This window comes from Megalobrama amblycephala, linkage group LG8 (genome assembly GCF_018812025.1).
Source record: "Megalobrama amblycephala isolate DHTTF-2021 linkage group LG8, ASM1881202v1, whole genome shotgun sequence".
Lineage (NCBI taxonomy): Eukaryota > Metazoa > Chordata > Actinopteri > Cypriniformes > Xenocyprididae > Megalobrama > Megalobrama amblycephala.
In genome coordinates, this window is record NC_063051.1 from 31,504,324 (window position 1) to 31,523,301 (window position 18,978).

An 18,978-nucleotide genomic window follows, 5' to 3' on the forward strand; every position below is an offset into this window, starting at 1 on the left:
GACACTATTTGCACTTAGTATCTAGCAGGTTGGTTAAAACAACCCAAACGCTGGGTTTGTCCATTTTCAACCCAACTTGGGTTGTTTTTAACATAGCTGACTTGCAAAAAGAGTTAACGTCCTAGTAAAACTTGTAATCACAACTTGTAAACTCTGAATTTCCTGAGAGTTCTGACTTGTACCATGTGACCACTGTACCACCTGACCACCGCAGATTAATTCTGACATTGATATTGTTGCCGTAGAAACACATAATTCAGAGTCAGAGAATGTGAACTGCTCTGAGTAGAACATCACATGTTGTCATCTCGTAATTACAAAATGCCATGAACGCAGCATTAATAGTCTGTGAAAGTATTCTCAAGGACACAATGGTGTCTTGTTAGTCCAAGAATATAAGTTCACATAGGCATGGTTGCCAGACCTTCAGAAACCACATGGTTGGGTAACACAGGTTTCACTGAAAGCAAAAGAATGGAGAGACTGTCCCAGTCTGGGCAAGGCATTCAGTGTGCACTGTATGTTAATTAAAAAAGAAACACATTTGATTGCAGTGCAGTTTTAGTGGCCACAGTAAACATTCTTTATCTATCGCAGACTTGCTTAAATACAATAAGTGCTGATATACACTCCAACATCACACGTTACACTGTCTTTGGCTTAATAATTGTCCTACTGGTAACTCTCAACTAGGTGAAGAGGGCAGTGGTTTAGCTTTGTGTTTCTGTTTCATGAGAGAGAGAAGTAAGAAAAAGACACAAGTAAAGCTAATACGCATGAAGTTTCCACAAATTCAAATCAAATTGGTTGAGTTGGTGTCCCTTTACTTTTTAAATGCAACTAAAGCATAAAATCCATCTTGAGAGATGTGTTAGATCTTACTAAACTACAATTAAAATGTTTGTAACCATTAAAATTGTTATTTTTTCCTATCCCCTAGTGTTATTCTACAGTTAAAATGATAAAACATTATTACTAAAACATTCAGTTGTCCTCTTAACAAATGTACACAAACCCTAACATTTACATAAACCCCGCCCCCGAGAACACGCAACAAAGGGGGTGAGGCCATGTTGGGCTGCTTTAGAGAAGAGGAAAGCTGCGTCTGAAATCGCGTGCTGTTGAGTGGGTACATTTGAAGTTAAATTTACTTCACAACCATTGAAAAAGTACGTTCTATATAGAACGAATGTGTGTAGTATGAATGAATTCGGACGTACTACATCAGCCATGTTGTTACTGTCACATGACCTACCAGCGTCGGTTACGTCCCTTCAACTTCATTCACAAATCCTCTCCCATGGCCTCATGGGATAGTAAAGTGTCCATCGTATGTGCACTTCAGAATCTCACTGAAAGTAGTAAGTCATCTGGGTACTTTTCTCCTACCGTTTTTTCAAATACTATGAATTCGGACATACTACTCTGTTCGCATATTGTTTTTCGCGTACTATATAGTAGAGAAGTATTCGATTTCGGACGTAGCTGAAGAGTTGTTGTAGTAGAGTGTTGTTGTCATGCCGTCAATTTATGCCGGACTGCTTCACAAACGAGGGTCGATTCAACACTGGATTTGCTCAAAAGATGAACATGACGGCACATGCTAGTGGATGAGTTGAATCAACTCCACAGCAACTACATAAATTTATCCACTAACCATTCAGAAACGTCCAGTTTCGTTCTAAAAGTTGTAACTTCTTCCTGAGTCTCTCCATCAGTGTCGACTCCGGTTTGAACAATGTAAGACTGAACACCGTTACTGACAATCCTTATTTGCGTGAGATTCTCCAGCTTTGTTGTTGTTGAGCTGTTAAAGCTCCACCCTCTTCTGGAAAAGGGGGCGGGAGCAGCAGCTCATTTGCATTTAAAGGGACACACACAAAAACGGCGTGTTTTTGCTCACACCCAAATAGGGGCAAATTTGACAAGCTATAATAAATGATCTGTGGGGGATTTTGAGCTGAAACTTCACAGAAACATTCTGGGGACACCAGAGACTTATATTACATCTTGTAAAAGAGGCATTATAGGTCCCCTTTAAAATCATAAGTTCATCAATAACTTCAAACCAACATGTGGTCACAAACTATCTACCACTGCTGAGTGACAGTTAATTGCAGCCCTACGTTTAGAATTTATTAGAACCTTTTACTTAGGATTAATTTATTTTTATTGCTTGAGAAAAGTCACACTAATCAAGGTATTGACTCCTATGTCCCAAAATCTTGGTAGCAGGATTGCAAAAATTGCTGCTAATAAATTTTTAGTTTAGTTTCACATCCTGAGGCGGATGAACAATACATTTAAGCAACTCTTTTTGAACAAAATTTGTGTTTATATGTGGTTTTGTCTGTCTGCATGTGTTGAACTCCCATCTCTCTTATGCTCCAGTTACCCTGAAGCTTGCTTAAAGCAAGCAAGCATAGCAGTGGTTTAAACACATCGGCACGGCAGCTGGCCTACTTTGGTTTAGTCTATTAACCAAAGCTGAGTCCCCACACACTCAATCAGCTTTGAGCTGCATTTGGGACAAAGGTTTGGGGGAAGGGGTTGATGTTTCTAACAGAGGCTCTAACTCTTTTGGGGTAGCTGTTGGCCCTCGTGAGCTCCTGATCTCACCCTAAACACTGCTGGAGCCCTGTGGGCTTAATGTGTTTACTTGCATTTCCTACACCTACCTCATACTCCTCCCCCAGGCAGCCAACAGTCTCCCGCCCCAGCCAACACGGTGCCCTCCCCGGCTTCATCAGCATGCGTGAAAACCAGCAGCTCCGAACACAAGACCATTGGTGAGGGTGTAAATGGATTCAAATAGAGGAATGACAATGGAGATGGTGTGAAGAGACCGCCTCTGAATCACCCATCTAAAAGAGAGAGACAGAAATGGAGTGATAGACAAGTGAGAGGTTGGATTGGCCATTGGAAAATGTGTTTTCAACAATATCCGCATCCCGGAAATTGCATTCAATAGAATTACGCTTTCATATATACTGTTATTTTGAGCCACACAGTTATTTTAGGTGTGACACAACTAGGACGTGTCTCATGCAGTTTATTTTAGTAGTCGCCGAAGAACTTTCACAGAAAGCCCACACATATTCGTGAACTAAACTGACATGCATTAGCTACTGAAAAAAGACTATAAATAGTCTTTTATATTATATTTCAAAGGAATGTTTCTTGAATGTTTGCTATGAACAATTGCTATTTATTTTGTCTCCATGAAGCTATTTTTGCTTTATGGGTCACTCTGACTCTTGACAATCTAGTAGTTTCGTGAGTCAGCTCTGTTCTCTTTCTCTGGTGCTCTTTCTTTCTCTCTCTCTCATGACCAAGGTATCTCCATGGCTACAGGATCCTCAGAGGTTCAGGTTGCAGAAGTGGGTGTGTGGGTAGGTGTTAGCTGTAGCTGTGGTAAATGAGCCTGAGCAGAAGCATTGAAAATGCAGAAGAACACAGAGAAGTGAGCATTAATTTGCTTGATTCGGTCTTTTAGCAACTCCTCTTAACCCTGTTGCTGTTCTAATGAACGTGACAGAAATGTAAAATCCTGAATGAAAGGAAAAGAGACAAAAAGTAAAGGGGTGTCTGCACTAACTGGAATAGAAAGAGACTTTTTAACTTTTTACAAAGCCAAAACTTCAACCGCTCTAGACATTACAAATGAATTGATAGGATTTTTTTTGCATTGACAATTATGCATTTGCTTTTATCCAAAGCGACTTACAATAGAGGAACACAAGCAATTGTTCACAGAGACAAAAATATTCATACTATGCAAAGGTTTGTTAGACAGCTAGATTAAGAAAACAAACTAGATCATGAAATGCAGAAAAGAAAATATAAATTCATTGGTTTGTATATGCATTATTTGGGTTTTAATAAAGTAAAACTGCTGTCTGTCTTGACAACTCTTGGAGTGTTTGGCGTGGTAATGGATAAGACACTAGCCGGGTTTGCATCGCAGATTTGCACAAAACTTTTGCAATATTTTCTAAATGTCGATAAAAAACTATTGGCAAAATACATTTTCAGCTGGCTAAAAACACTTTGGTTGCCTTATACTTGAGAGCGGCCAAGCATGAGGTGTTTCTGGGTGTTTCTCCCTCCTATCTGCTTCTTAATAAATTGTGGCATTTCTTTGTTGTTTAGAATCCAGTATTCCTGTAATTCTTTTGTCTTTTATGAGTTTAATAAAGAACTCTGTCTCATCTACTGTTAAAACACACTGCGCCATCTTTAAAGAATGATCGACGTTTACGTGTCAGGTGACCTGTAAAGGCAAAAAAAATGGTTGCCATTGCAGTTTTGCTAAATATTCCTTTTTCAAATTGCCTGAAAAACCACCTCATGCGAGTGTAAAAACGTTTTTGCGATATATGAGAGTTTTTGCAAAAATTGACGTGTTTCCATTGGCTATATTTTCAATTCACAATTTCAAGGGTAATGGAAACGCAGCTAATGTTTATATGTTTGGCGGAACAGATCTGCTACAGGACTTCTGCCAATACATACACGACATACTGCTGTACAAAATAGTGTACATGAATTACCTGTAGCAGATCTATACAGGTGGAGCTGGGGACGGTGGAGGGCTTCTCCACTGCAACAGCAAATGCTGACCAAGTATTTGAAGGTTGAGCAATGAGCTCATTGGCTACTAATACAGCAGCAACCAATCAGCTGTGCCCTATAGAAAATTATGTCATTGCAAGCAGATTGAGTTAAGGACCCTGCGCCATCTAGAGTTTCATGACAGAATTTTGTATTTTACAGATCACTAGTATGTTTTTTTTATGCACCCAGATTTTATCTGTCCCATAAAAGTCATCATTTTTACTGTTAAACATTTGTGAAGCATTTATTTGAATAAATGCTCCCATTTCCCTTTAGACACATTCACAAAACCACGCTCGTCCGTCATCAATCAAAGGGAGATTTTCAAAATTACAGCTTTGAATGAAAGAGAATCGTTCCCTTCAATTACAGGGAGCACCAGGCAATCACAGGTTTGATGTATCCTGTATAGTATGACACACCAGGGACTGTGAAATGAATTTAGCTCTCCCCGAAGAAGAAAACAAACACTGTGACTCACACCCAGCACAGCAGCAGATCAAGGCTCTGTAACATATTAACAGTCAATTAATAACATACTGCTTTTTCGATCTGAGACAAAAAAGTTCATCCTCAGCATGAGTCAGAGACGAACGTTCATGAACAGAAAGCCTATGACTCAACAGAAATGTGAAGTTGCTTAGGCTACAGTGTACAGAAGAAGCAGATACGTTCAGTACTGCAGCATGGTGCCATTTCAATTGAATTTAGAGCATATTGTTATATAATGGAGGCGTTTGAGAGCTATATTTAGAGTGGCCTCGCAGCAAGTCGCGTGGAACGCTGATGAAAGCTATGGCAACCTGTTTAATTTCAGGTTATGAGGAGCACTATCACTCAATTTAATGAAGCTGCAGATTCATTGACGAGGATATCAGCCATCAAGCTAAAAAGCCAGTTTTGGATTATTTTTTTCTGTATTTAAAAAAAACAGCCAATGATTTTGCTGATGTATGTGATATTTGTAAAGTCGCAATGAAAGTAGGAAAATATTTTTTTTCTTCTCCATATTGTGATGTACATCCGAGTGAAATGGATTGTCAAATTTAAAAAAAAAAGTAGGGTGTGGACTTGGTTCGAGTTAATTGGATGAAGGTAGATCTGAATGCAAGCTTGTAGTCAGTTGTAAGAAAGGGCGGGGTTTAAGCAGGGTAAAGGATTGGAGAAATCTGCATACATCACCAGAAAGAAATTTGTTGTTTTACAGAAAGATTGATGTATGATATGTTAAAGGGTTAGTTCACCCAAAAATGAAATTTCTGTCATTAATTACTCACCCTCATGTTGTTCCAAAACCGTAAGACCTTCATTCATCTTCAGAACACAAATTACGATATTTTTGATAAAAATCCACGAGGTTTCTGATCTCCCTATACACAAAAAAATATCAAAAATATCTTAATTTGTGTTCCGATGATGAACGAAGGTCTTACGGGTTTGAAACAACATGAGGGTGAGTAATTAATGACAGAATATTAATTTTTGGGTGAACTAACCCTTTAATACAATCTAATGCTTTTCTTAACTATTTTACTTATGCTGAATTGATGGCTAATTTGTATGAATTTTTACAATCTCATTCAAACGTTTTTGTATTATCTGTTTACGGTTATATTTAGGGTGGATCTTAATGTTTACTCTTTTTTTTTTTTAAATCGTATGAATTTGTATCACCTCGTAAAATAGTTATGTTTTGCAGTGAAATTGGGTTGGATAGTTTAATTAAAAATAACGAGGTTAAAAAAATAATAATAATACATATGCATAAACAAATTGTTTCTAATAAGATCAATAACATGCATTTAGAAAAAAAATGAAGGGTGAATTTTCATGTCATGCCAATTTTAAGAATCACAGTTGAGAGGCAAATATCAACACCACAAAGCTTTCATGAAAGGAGCCAAGGTGACATTTTGTCCTGACTTGTTTCTTGTAGAAGATGATGTTTATGGGATTTTTTAACATATCTCCTTAATAAAAGTTGTCATTTTGCCAACTCTGTTCATGTGTAACTATTACAACCTAATAAAGTTGTATAGACACATCACTAAATGAGTATGTGCTTGCTTACTTTCCTCTTACTGTTTAAAAGTCTGTTGGCTCCTTTTCTTTCTTCTTGGGCAGGCGTGTGTGTGTGTGTGTGTGTGTGTGTGTGTGTGTGTGTGTGTGTGTGTGTGAGAGAGAGAGAGAGAGAGAGAGAGAGAGGGCTGAAAGATGACTCACCTATTTACAGAGGGGTGTAACATTCATGTTGCCATCGACGCAGCAGGAGTGTGTGCCATTTTTTATTCTTGCACACACATTTTGTCTAATAAAACATATCAGTGAACAAGTTAGATGAATTTACCCTAATCTACAATTACAATAAAAAGTATGAGAACCTACATGTTAGCTGACACAAAACTCCAGATTTTGGAGGTTTTAAAGAAGCTGTTAGTCTATAGCCATTAGCTACACTCTAGCTGTGAACGTTTTATTGTTCAAAAAAGACTGATGATTAATTGCTTGAGCAGACTGTGTTTGTCAGTTTTTGGGACTTGTTGGTTTAGAGACTTCCAGCACCCATATAAGTGCTTTTTCCATTTCATGTCCAATGTAGACAGCATAAACAACTCACAAAAAATTTAGTAGTGAATACTTTCTTTTCTTCAAATAGAAACCTTCTCCACCATACATTGCATAGCCCTGAAAGTGTTCATTCCCATAAATGAAGTAATACAGTAATGCATTTGAGATCAGATGATTATTTGTGATGATATGCACCATTTCTTTCAAAATTAAATTATAAGTGTAGTAGAGTAGACATGTATTAGCTTTGAAGTTTTTAAGGTTGTAACCTATAGGCAGGGGAAACCAGAGATCAGACATCACTGTCTGATGTGCAGATGTTTCTTTGAGGAACAGGCATGAATAATAGATCAGACAACAAAGTGTTCTCTCTCAGTGGAGTTTCCCAGCAGGCAGCAACACTGATTTTATAATCGGCCTCCCTGTTGGGGATATAGTTATGGTGCCATGATCATTTAAAGGGTTATTTCACCCCAAAATGAAATATCTGTCATTAATTACTCATCCTCATGTCGTTCCACACCCGTAAGACCTTCGTTCATCTTTGGAACACAAATTAAGATATTTCTGATGACAGAATGCTGTCAGATTTCCTTCCATTGATTGCAATTTCCACTTTGACACTTCAAAAACTTCATAAAGAGATCGGAAAACTAATCCACATGAATCGAGTAGTTTAGTCCAAATTTTCTGAAGAGAATCGATCGCTTGTTATGACGAACAGATTTAATTTAGGCTTTTACTTGCATGTAAACATTAGTGTGTCCCAAATGATGCACTATACACTATGCACTTATACACTATGTACTTATGCACTATGTACTCATCCATGTAGTGTGTGAATTTTATGTTTATTTTGTCATTAAACATCGGAGTCTGATCCCCCCTCCCCCTCTGCAACGTAATTAAAGCTGTGACAGTTGAGTGCATGAAGTGTCCAACATTCCACACTTTGTTTTTTCCGTTAATTTAGTGCATCATCCGGGTATTTAAAGTGTACTTTTTCTTTTTGGAATTTTCTGTGTGAACGCACTACTCACACTATTTATACTTAAAAGCATCAGAGAATAGTGCATAAGTACGCCAATTGGGACGCACCTATTGATCAGCGAACATAAGCAGAAGCTCAACCAAATCTCTTGCGGAAGCTCAAACGTGCTGCGTAACCCACGAGAATGAACCTCATTGGTTTGGGCTTCCGCAAGAGGTTTGTTTGGTTCTGCTTATGTTCGCAGATCAATGTTTACATGCAAGTAAAAGCCTAAATTAAATCTGTTCATCATAACTAGTAATCGTTCGGAGCCCCGCACATGACATGCAGGAAAAAAATAGTAGGCTAAATTGCACGCACAATTTACTAAGTCGTTCCCTCGATTTATATATCGTGCACACGACTTGCTAATTTGTTCCCTCAATTTGCTAAATCGTGCACATGATTTACTAAGTCGTTCCCTTGGTTTATATTATAACTAGCGCACAATTTACTAATTCCTTCCCTGGATTTGCTAAATCGTGTGCACAATATACTTTTTTTCCTCATATGTCATGTGCAGGGCTCTTCAGAAAATCTGGACTAAACTACTCGATTCATATGGATTAGTTTTCCGATCTCTTTATGAAGTTTTTGAAGCGTCAAAGTGGAAGTTGCAAAGGCAGTCAATGGAAGGAAACGACAGCATTCTGTCATCAAAAATATCTTAATTTGTGTTCTGAAGATGAACGAAGGTCTTACAGGTGTGGAACGACATGAGGGTGAGAAATTAAATTTTGGGGTGAACTAAGTAAGTATATTCATTTGTCTGTTTTAAAACCTTGTGTGAATATAAGTGATCTGTGCATTGGCTGTAGGGAGTGAGCAAAAACAAACATGTTGTTGGGAAATGTTTTGGTAAGAATATGATTATCACAATGGATTCCAGTCATTGTCCAGAGTGACACGTCCACTCTTCTGTCACCCAAGATAGAGGTCAGTGGCTTTCGAAGCCCAGTCAATATTCACACTGAAAAAGCAATAGCTGGATTAGACATACTGTAAACATTTTCTCTCTTTTACATTGTTATTTAATTTCTAATTAATGATAACAAAATAAAAAACTAGCACTTTTTCAAAAGCATTTTGCATGTTTTGATTTGGAATCTGAGGTTTTAATTTTACATATAGCCTAAACTCGCAGTCTTTACTTATTACGCTAAAACTATATTTTAGGAAATCGCTTAGAATATAATTCAGATCGGCCGCGCAAGTTTAGAGCCTCAGTTGGACATTCACTCTCGTTTCGCTTCTGGCCCTTTAAAAGTCTCTTTGCGGTGGAGAAACATCTGGTTGTTGAATGAAACCCAGTCATTCATAAAAACAGGAGAGAGCCCTGCTCTGATTGGCTGACTACAGCCTCATACTCGCATAGGTAATGAGGAGACAGCTATTGGTAAATCGCTTGAATGACGTGGAGACTAGCCAATGAGTGTGATTCACAGCGTTAAGCCGATGCTCTTGGAAAAGCAGGCGAGTCCATTGAGAAAATTTCAGTCGCGTCAAGCTGAGGCTGAGCGCGATACCCATTAGTGCTCGCAAACACTGGCTGTTTTTCTCTCTGGGATTTATCAGATCACTCTTTTTTTGTAAAAGCAAAGGATTTAACCACCGTTGGGTGAGTATATTTTACACTCTGCTTTAGCTTTGTATTGTTTAATTATGAGCCAATGCAAGTTTCATTTTCTGCTTTTATTTTTTTATAAAAAAAAAAGTTGTATTACTTAAAACGCAGCGTTTAGTTTTGCTGGCTCGCACGCCATTTTCTTTGTGCGCAACCATTTCCAAGTGGTTTGTTTTCTCTGTACTTTATGAAGCTTGTTTTAAACTTAAACATAATTGCAGTTTGCTCTCTGCGCAATCCATATGCGGTTTGGCGAAGTGCTTCACGCGCGTTTGGTGTTTTTATGAATGGAACGGCTGAGGTTCTTTTGGGTAGCGCGCACGGAGGATCAAATTTCACTTCATTGAGAAAAACAAGCGACCGAGGGAAGGGAGGGGGAGCGCGCGGCGATAATGGGCGCTGGGGGGGAAGGGATTGAACTTCTTGAACTCGCTCTTATACCTGTTAACTCGCTGTTGTAATGCTATAATCTCGTTTTACTTATTCAACAACTATAGCTTCCGCTGGTTGCCTTTATTATCGCCAATAAAAGCACAAACTCTTCTTTTTCAGAATGAAAAGTGCAGACGCACGTTCCTCCTGTTTTATAAAGGTCTGATAAGCTTCAGGAAGCAATAATGTGAAGCGATGGATGTTTAATTAGTTCTTGGTCCAGGGAGGTTAGGCGGTGAGGTGTTTTCTTGGCCTCGCGGCTGTAATACGATTTTATGGCCTGAACACTTGCGTCAGGGAAAATAAACACACGTGTGTGATGAAGCGTGAGGAACAGCTTAGGCTTCGTTATTTTATTCCACTATTTAAAGGGATAGTTCACCCAGAAATGAAAATTCTGGCTTACCCTCAAGTTGTTCCAAACCTGTATCTTTGTGCACAAAAGAATATATTTGGAAGAATGTTTGTACCCGAGCAGATCTCGTCCCCCTTTGACTACCATAGTCATTTTTTTCCTACTATTGTTGTAAATGGGGGGCGATATCTGCCAGGGTACAAACATTCTTCCAAATTTCTTCTTTTGTGCATGCAACTGATGTTAAGAGACCTTAACTGATCTCAAGAGGTGCTCTAGCGACTGACGCTAGAGGCTGCGGTCTTTAGACTTCTTGTTAGAGCGCCCGACTCCAATGCCGGCGGACGCGGGTTCGAATCCCACTTAGAGCAGGCGGTTCGAACAGGAAGGGTTACGTTGGTGCCGTGACCCGGACGGGAGTGAGATTTAGGGGGTGAGTGTAATGGACATAGGCTGGTAAGAGCTGTGCCTGTAAACCTCACTCCCCTGATCTCAAGAGGTGCTCTAGCGACTGTCCTTAGCTTCCTTGTTAGAGCGCCCGACTCCCATGCCGGCGGACCCGGGTTCGAGTCCCAGGCAGTTAGAACTGGAGGGGTTACATATACAGCAGAACAAAGAAATGTATACAGTTTTGGAACAACTTGAGGGTGAGTAAATGGATAAAAAATATAACTATCCTTTTAAATCTGAACCTTATTTGCTTTAATAAACGTTGCTGTTTAATTTTTTTTTTTTTTAAATGATCACTTTCGTTTAGATTCTTATAGTCTCTTGGATAGTCTCATGGGCAACAGATGGTACTGTATGGTTATGTAAGGACCCCCATCTGTACCGTGAGCCTTAAAGTGTGTGTGTGTGAGAGAGAAGAGGGTGAGCGAGTGTAAGCGTCCTGCACTAATGCAGCACACTTCATCCGAGCAGGAGCTGAGAGTGAGTGTTACACAAACAAACACGCTAGCTGAAGTTTTCACAGATCAAAGGGACAGTTGGTCCTGAACTGTCAGGACCCGGGACGATCAGTGACAGCTGCATCAGATCCTGACAGAGTGCTTGTCTTTCTCTAAGTGCCACTTTTCTCGGCTCTTCTTCCGACAGGCGACGATATCACCCGTGGGCCCACCCCCCCTTTATCCCTGTTTATTCCCGTTTTCCCTCCTGCTGCAGCCCCTTAGGCCGCAGTGAGAAGCAAGCGACATGGACGGGTTTTACGACCAGCAGGTCCCTTTCATGGTGCCCCCCAGTGTACGTCTCTGCTTTAACTTGTCATGCCTCATTTTCTTTACTTTTGTGACTGTAATTCTAATATTTTACTACAGAATATCCATCAGTGTGGATGGCTGTACACAATGATCACTTGTTCAAATGTTCATTATTTCTCATTTTACAGAAGTCTCACATGCAGGAACCATCTTGCAGGCCTTTCAATGACCGAAAAAGGAAGTTTGTTGACACTGAGCTGGCACAGGATACTGAGGGTAAACAAATGAACATCCACATCATTTAACCCATGCCCAAACAAATGAATCACAAATCAATCGTTTTGTTCCACAGAGCTCTTTCAAGATCTCAGCCAGCTACAAGAGATTTGGATAGCAGAAGGTACGGCAACAGCTCTAGGTTACGGAATACGTTTCATAACTACTGTTAAAACACAACTTGGTGGTTAATGCATCATCTCAGTGCTTGATCTCTGGGGCCTCATGCAAATAGGATAAGACAATACAGCATATATATAAACATACGAATTATTTATATTCGTGTTAAATATTACATGCCTTTATTCACTGACTCTGAACAGGTCTGAAGCAAGTCAGTCAGTATAAATTGTTTTCCTTCTCCATGTGCAGCCCAGGTACCTGATGACGAACAGTTTGTTCCAGATTTCCAGTCGGATAACTGTGAGTACCTTTTGAATATTCATGTAACAAGGAAGTGGGGTTGGTTGTAGAATAGCATATAGAACTTGTCTTAATGAATTATAGAAACTCCTGGCATATGAAAAACATTTATTTATTTATACTGCACAAATTATTATCTAATTTGCTGTGGACGTTTTGAAGCGTACCTACCCCCTTGAAACCAAAGAAAAAAAACAATGTCTCTTTTTTTTTTTTTTTTTTTTTTTTTTTAAATAAGAGTTTCTGTGCCAAACCTGATTCCTAGGCATGAGTTAAAGATGTTTGTGTGTGTGTGTGTGTGTGTGTGTGTGTGTGTGAGTGCATGCACACATGTGAGGCCCAGTGTGTCGTTGCGGTGCTGTAACTCATGGCAGCCTCCAGCTTGGTGACATTTTAATGGGGCTGGATCCTCGGCGCACACACACACTGGTTATTATGTGCCGGTGAACAGTGCTCTGGCTGTTTCCCTTGTTAGTTTTTCTTCCCATTTGGCTCTGAATAAGTCTTAATTGTGTGCATTTTCTATGGTGTCAATGGTGTTTATTGTAGAACGTGAATGCACATGGATGTGTTTGCATAGAAATTGTGTGTGAGAGGGTATGTGTGTGTTTGTCTGGCACAATTCCTCTTATCTGGCATCGTGCCTGTAGCTCTCACAGGCCCCTCTTTCACCACAGCTGGGCAGTGGGGCCCTTTTTTCCATAGGAATCACGTGATAGTCTGCGAGTTCTAACTTGTGGCCTCCTTTTCTAGAGGGAAAGGCCTTTTTTCCTTGCCCTTTTAAAAGAAGTAGTTCCAGTAGTTCAGTACTTAATATTTATCACCAGAAACATACTAGGTTAGGTATGTTGTTTCCGCAACGGAATTAAAAAAATAAAAGATAATTGCGACTTTTTATCTCACAATTCTGACTTTTTTTCTCACAATTGTGTGCTATAAAGTCCAATTCTGAGGGGGGAAAAAGTCTCAGAATTGCAAGTTTATAACTCTCAATTCTACTTTATAACTCACAATTGTGACTTTATCACGCAATTCTGACTTCATAACTTGCAATTGCGACTATATCATGCAATTCTGACTTTATAACTCGGAAATGCGAGTTTATATCACGCAATTCTGAGAAAAGAATTGCAAAATGTAAACTCGCAATTGCGAGGAAAAAAAGTCAGAATTGTGAGAGAAAAAGTCACAATTACCTTTTTTATTCAGTGGCGGAAACAAACTTCCATAGTTAGGTTCCCAGTCAAAGAACTGTATTTTTATTTTGACATTTTAGCTAATGTAGACTGTATTTGTGCCACATAAATTTAAATGAAAAACTTTGTTTCTCTAGTGATGTTCCATGGACCTCTTCAAACTAAAGTAAAGAGGGAACTGAGCCCAAGCAGGGAATTTTCCCCCTGTGGACAAGAGCAGAGACTCTCTCCATATGGAGAGAAGTGCCTATATAACTACAGGTATACATTTCCTCGTCCTTTCCCCATCTTTCCCTTCTCCATATTCCCCCTCGCTCATGCTTTATTTGTATTTTGTCAATTTTAGTGCCTTCGACAGAAAGCCGTTTTCTTTCAACAAGCCACTGACTCCTCCTTCTACGCCGGCATCACCCTTCGGCTCCTCCACCAGCACAGCAACACATCATGTGCAAAAAAGAGCGATGCCACCAGCCCAAACTCAGACACAAGGACTGCCACTACTACCTGTCCACAACCACAGTTCTACCCCACCACATCAGAGAGCACAGACTCCACTCCACAGTCAAAGCCCACCTTTTGCTGTGCCCTGCCCACCTGTCAATCACCCAGATGCCTCCTACAGCACAGACCACAGGTATGAATATATGACGACATGCAATTTATTACTAGGTTTTTTCTTTACGACACTTCATAGTCATTTTTTGGGTCACGGTGTTCGATTTCTAACCTCGTTTCTATCTTTGCCTTCAGCTTGAGCTGCTCGTGCATGTTAAAAGTACTGTAATCAGCTCAGGTTGAGCCTTTCATTGGGTTTTATCTTGTTAAAGATGCCACACTGACCTGGAAAGCAGTTCTATGTTTATCCCATTCAAGTCTTCAGGTTTAACTAATGGAAAAAAAGGCTCATCCCTTTGATGTGAAGCTCATGATCTCAATTCCCCTCAATGTTGTTAATAATGCTTTCTCACGTCTTTTTTCCTCTTCCCCCCCTTTCTCTTACTCTTCATCTCGTTAGGTTCCATCGGCAGCTTTCCGAGCCCTGTCTGCCGTTCCCACAGTCCGATGGCCGTTGTCAGACACCTTACCCCCCGCAGAACCGCGGCCATTTTCCCCGACATAGCCGCCCCCCTTATCACCGGCAGATGTCAGAGCCATTGGTGCCAATGCCTCCGCAGGGATTCAAAAAGGAAATGGTGGATCCTCGTTACAATGAGCAGGGTTTGCAAAACATGGGACCTCCTCGTGCACCATTGATCCACCAATTGTCAATCAAACAAGAGCCCAGAGACTTCGGCTTTGACTCAGGTGGGTGTAAATTTTTGGGATTCAGTCCCTGTGAAGCATGTAGTGATGTAATGAGAACCTTTTAGCTCCCACTAGGTCTGTTGGTGGTGAAACTGTCATAATAGTGACACAAGCAAAAGGTCCAGTGTCGGTAGTGTAGCCACATATGAAAGCTCACACAGCTTTCTCTTGGTCAACTTGCCAAATTTGTAAACTCAAGATGAAATCTGCATGTGGAAATCTTTTGCCCTGAAGCGAAATTCCCAGTAGCACAGTAGAACTCTGATAAATTTGAAATTCCAAATTTTACATTATATTGTATTGTATTATATTACATTGTATACTTTTTAAAATATTTTTAAAACTTGAACTCCCATTATATTATATTATATTATATTATATTATATTATATTATATTATATTATATTATATTATATTATATTATATTATATTATATTATATTATATTATAATTTGGGAGTTCAAGTTTTAAAAATAATTTTTAAAAATACAAAATAAAACAAAATATAATATAATATAATATAATATAATATAATATAATATAATATAATATAATATAATATAATATATATAATATAATATATATAATATATATTAATTTTTAAAAACTTGAACTCCCATTATATATATTATATTATATTATATTATATTATATTATATTATATTATATTATAATTTGGGAGTTCAAGTTTTAAAAATAATTTTAAAAATATACAATATAATACAAAATAAAACAATATAATATAATATATTTAAAAAAAACTTGAACTCCCAAATTATAATATATATTTTTAAATTATTTTAATAATTATAATTAATAATAATAATTTAATAACTCCCCAAATTTGTGTGTGTGTGTATATATATATATATATATATATAATTATATATAATTTTTTTTGTATATAATTTTATTTTATTTTTTAATGGAAATTGGGAACTCCTATAAGTGTGTGTGTGTGTGTGTGTGTGTGTGTGTATGTATGTATGTATTATTAATGTGATTTTTATAATCTTCTCAATTCTAATCTTCTTGTCTTGCAGAAGTACAGAATTGCCAGTCATCTTTTGGCAAATCAGCAAATTTCTATGGCACCAGCAGTGAGGGTGAGACTTTTTCTTCTATAATTTCTTTGAAGTGCAGATGTTTTATTAAGCAACAGCTTCTGATTAGTCTTATGTTTTAATGAAATTTCTTTCTCAGACTGTCCATATTAAGATCTCTCTATCTCTCTCTGGCTGTTGACTGTAGGTTTTGGGTATGATGGAGAATCCCACCTCTATTATGATGATGCATGTGTGGTCCCAGACCGCCTGGAGGGAAAGCTGAAGCAGGAGGGTGGAGTTTTCCGGGAGGGTCCTCCATATCAGCGAAGGGGGTCTCTGCAACTCTGGCAGTTCCTGGTCACTCTGCTGGACGACCCATCCAACAGCCACTTCATTGCTTGGACTGGCCGTGGGCTTGAGTTTAAACTCATTGAACCAGAGGAGGTCAGTGTGTTATGAAAGCAAATAGCTTTATAGACCAGCCGACTAGCAGAATTAACACCCACATTTTCAATAGGTTGCTCGCCGTTGGGGTATCCAGAAGAACAGGCCTGCGATGAATTATGACAAGCTGAGCCGCTCCCTGCGTTACTACTATGAGAAGGGCATCATGCAGAAGGTAAAGGCACGTTCACGTTCCAATGTCATTTTTCTTCTTTCAATCCCTTAATGATTAGATTGTAGTTCCCTCATTGGCTGTAGTTAGTAAAGTCCACCCCAATCAAAGCATATCAGCTTTTTCCAAACAAGATTTTCTAAAACATTTATCTTTCTCGTTCACATACAGGTTGCTGGAGAGCGGTATGTGTACAAGTTTGTGTGTGATCCAGATGCACTCTTCTCCATGGCATTCCCTGACAACCAAAGGCCCAGCCTGAAGGTAGACCCCGACGGGCTGCAGGTTCCTGAGGATGACACCGTTCCACTCTCACACTTTGATGAGACTAACAGAAGCTGTAGTTATCCAGCAGAAGCCAGGGACCAGTGCTTAGTTGGGCCGTCCTTTCCTGAAAATTACGCTTTCTGAACTGCTTCGCTACCGCCGAGCGGACCAGAACTCTAAAATGCATCCTCGCACTCCAAATGCAGCTCACGTCAAACTGTAATCGCTCCAATGAAGAATCTGTAAAGCCTGCTGAAAAGTCTCTAGACTTTCTTGCCACATTTTTATTGTTCATTTGTTTACTTACACAGGTTGGAAAAATGTCTGCTTTTTTAAATTTACCAACAACAACACAAAAAAAAAAAAAAAAAAAATGTAAAGGGACACAACAGTATTTTTCAGTATAACCTTTAATTTTATATATATATAGATATATAAATAAGTGTATATTTTAAAATATGGCTTTTGTGCACTGCTTTCTTTGTGTATTGGGCCTGGTGTCTTTTTTTTAAATGCTCTGCTTCAGTGAAATTTTTTGACTTTTGACAATGCATAATGATGCACCTCAGGCTGTTGTCATTATCAGAGTGTATATAGCTTTGATTATAATCTGGAAAAATGCACAATTTTTCTCCAGCTGGCCAAGTAAAATGCTTTACAACTGTTCAGAAATGGTTATTTCAACTGCTTTTGTAATGTGATTTTTATGGATATGGGGCGGGGTAGAATGGGCAAAAACTGCGCAGGGGAATTGAAAAGTGAAATCTATGTATATTATGAGTATATTTTTGCAAAAGCAGAATTGAATTGCATTGTATAAGCTGTACAACAGACTTTTATCACTTGTAATCTGTTCTTTTTGTACAGTGGTGTGTGTGAAATTGAAAGCCAGCTCTTGATATAGGGGGAAATTGAGGCTGAAAAAGCCTGGTTACTGATTCAGGATCAGTCATGCTTGTGCGACCTTTAACTGTTTACCAAAGGATTACAGTAAGGCCATCTGATCACTGTTCAGTAGTAAACAAGCATGGCATGAATCCCCCTAGCTCTTTCCACCTTCACTGTCAACCTTGCTTGTCTGTCCTGGGTACAACAGACCCCTAGTTCTGTTTCACTGTGGATAAAACTGTTGTTTCATTGTCTTTTGAAGACAATTTCTTTCATTAAGAATTTTCAAGTACAGTTTTGGTGTACAATTACAGATCTGTATTTTCTAAACTACAAGGTACAGGATAAATAAATGTCCATAAACAGATATGGTTCTTTTTGGATATGGTTTGTTTGGTTTTTGTCTCATTTATAGCTACCTCTACTTTGAGAACATATCTGGGGTAAATGAACGGAGTTATAATGGTCATTAAATTCTCCTACTTAAAGGGTTAGTTCACCCAAAAATGAAAATTCTGTCATTTATTACTCACCCTCATGTCGTTCCACACCCGTAAAGCCTTCATTCATCTTCAGAATGCAAATTAAGATATTTTTGTTGAAATCCGATGGCTCAGTGAGGCCTGCATAGCCAGCAATGGCATTTCCTCTCTCAAGATCCATTAATGTACTAAAAACATTTAATATTTAAATCCGTTCATGTGAGTACAGTGGTTCAATATTAATATTATAAAGCAATGAGAATATTTTTGGTGTGCCAAAAAAAAAAAAAACGACTTATTTAGTGATGGCCGCTGCTTCAGGAAGATTCGGAGCTTTATGAATCAGCATATCGAATCATGATTCGGAATCGTGTATCAAACTGCCAAACTGCTGAAATCACGTGACTTTGGCGCTCTGAACTGCTGATTCGACACACTGATTCATTTGTGCTCAGATGCTTCCTGAAGCAGTGTTTTGAAATCGGCCATCACTGTATAAGTCGTTATTTCTTTTTTTTTTGGTGCACCAAAAATATTCTAGTCGCTCTATAATATTAATATTGAACCACTGTACTCACATGAACTGATTTAAATATGTTTTTAGTACATTAATGGATCTTGAGAGAGGAAATGTCTTTGCTCCCTATGCAGGCC

The 18,978-nt window shown here is 38.7% G+C and overlaps 1 protein-coding gene across 2 annotated transcripts; it reads left to right on the forward strand.

Annotated features, from left to right (window-relative positions):
* The first annotated feature begins 9,677 nt into the window (after positions 1–9,677).
* Positions 9,678–18,225, forward strand: etv5b (ETS variant transcription factor 5b). Of its 2 annotated transcripts, none has more exons than XM_048200547.1 (12): positions 9,678–9,833; positions 11,722–11,868; positions 12,014–12,101; positions 12,178–12,225; positions 12,474–12,524; positions 13,858–13,981; positions 14,067–14,354; positions 14,736–15,025; positions 16,069–16,131; positions 16,277–16,515; positions 16,589–16,696; positions 16,859–18,225. In XM_048200547.1, the coding sequence occupies exons 2-12, from the start codon at positions 11,821–11,823 to the stop codon at positions 17,096–17,098; spliced, it is 1,587 nt and encodes a 528-aa protein (XP_048056504.1). In that variant the 5' UTR covers positions 9,678–9,833; positions 11,722–11,820; the 3' UTR covers positions 17,099–18,225. The 2 variants fall into 2 exon arrangements, with proteins under 2 accessions (XP_048056504.1, XP_048056505.1); XM_048200548.1 differs by having other exon boundaries at positions 16,589–16,690.
* Positions 18,226–18,978: the final 753 nt, after the last annotated feature.

Bases quoted from the DNA above. Each gene is read 5' to 3' on its own strand.
- etv5b (XM_048200547.1), top strand. From the start codon at position 11,821: ATGGACGGGTTTTACGACCAGCAGGTCCCTTTCATGGTGCCCCCCAGT. The intron at 13,982-14,066 runs GTATACATTTCC...TGTCAATTTTAG, and splicing joins AAGTGCCTATATAACTACAG to TGCCTTCGACAGAAAGCCGT. The intron at 16,697-16,858 runs GCACGTTCACGT...GTTCACATACAG, and splicing joins GCATCATGCAGAAGGTAAAG to GTTGCTGGAGAGCGGTATGT.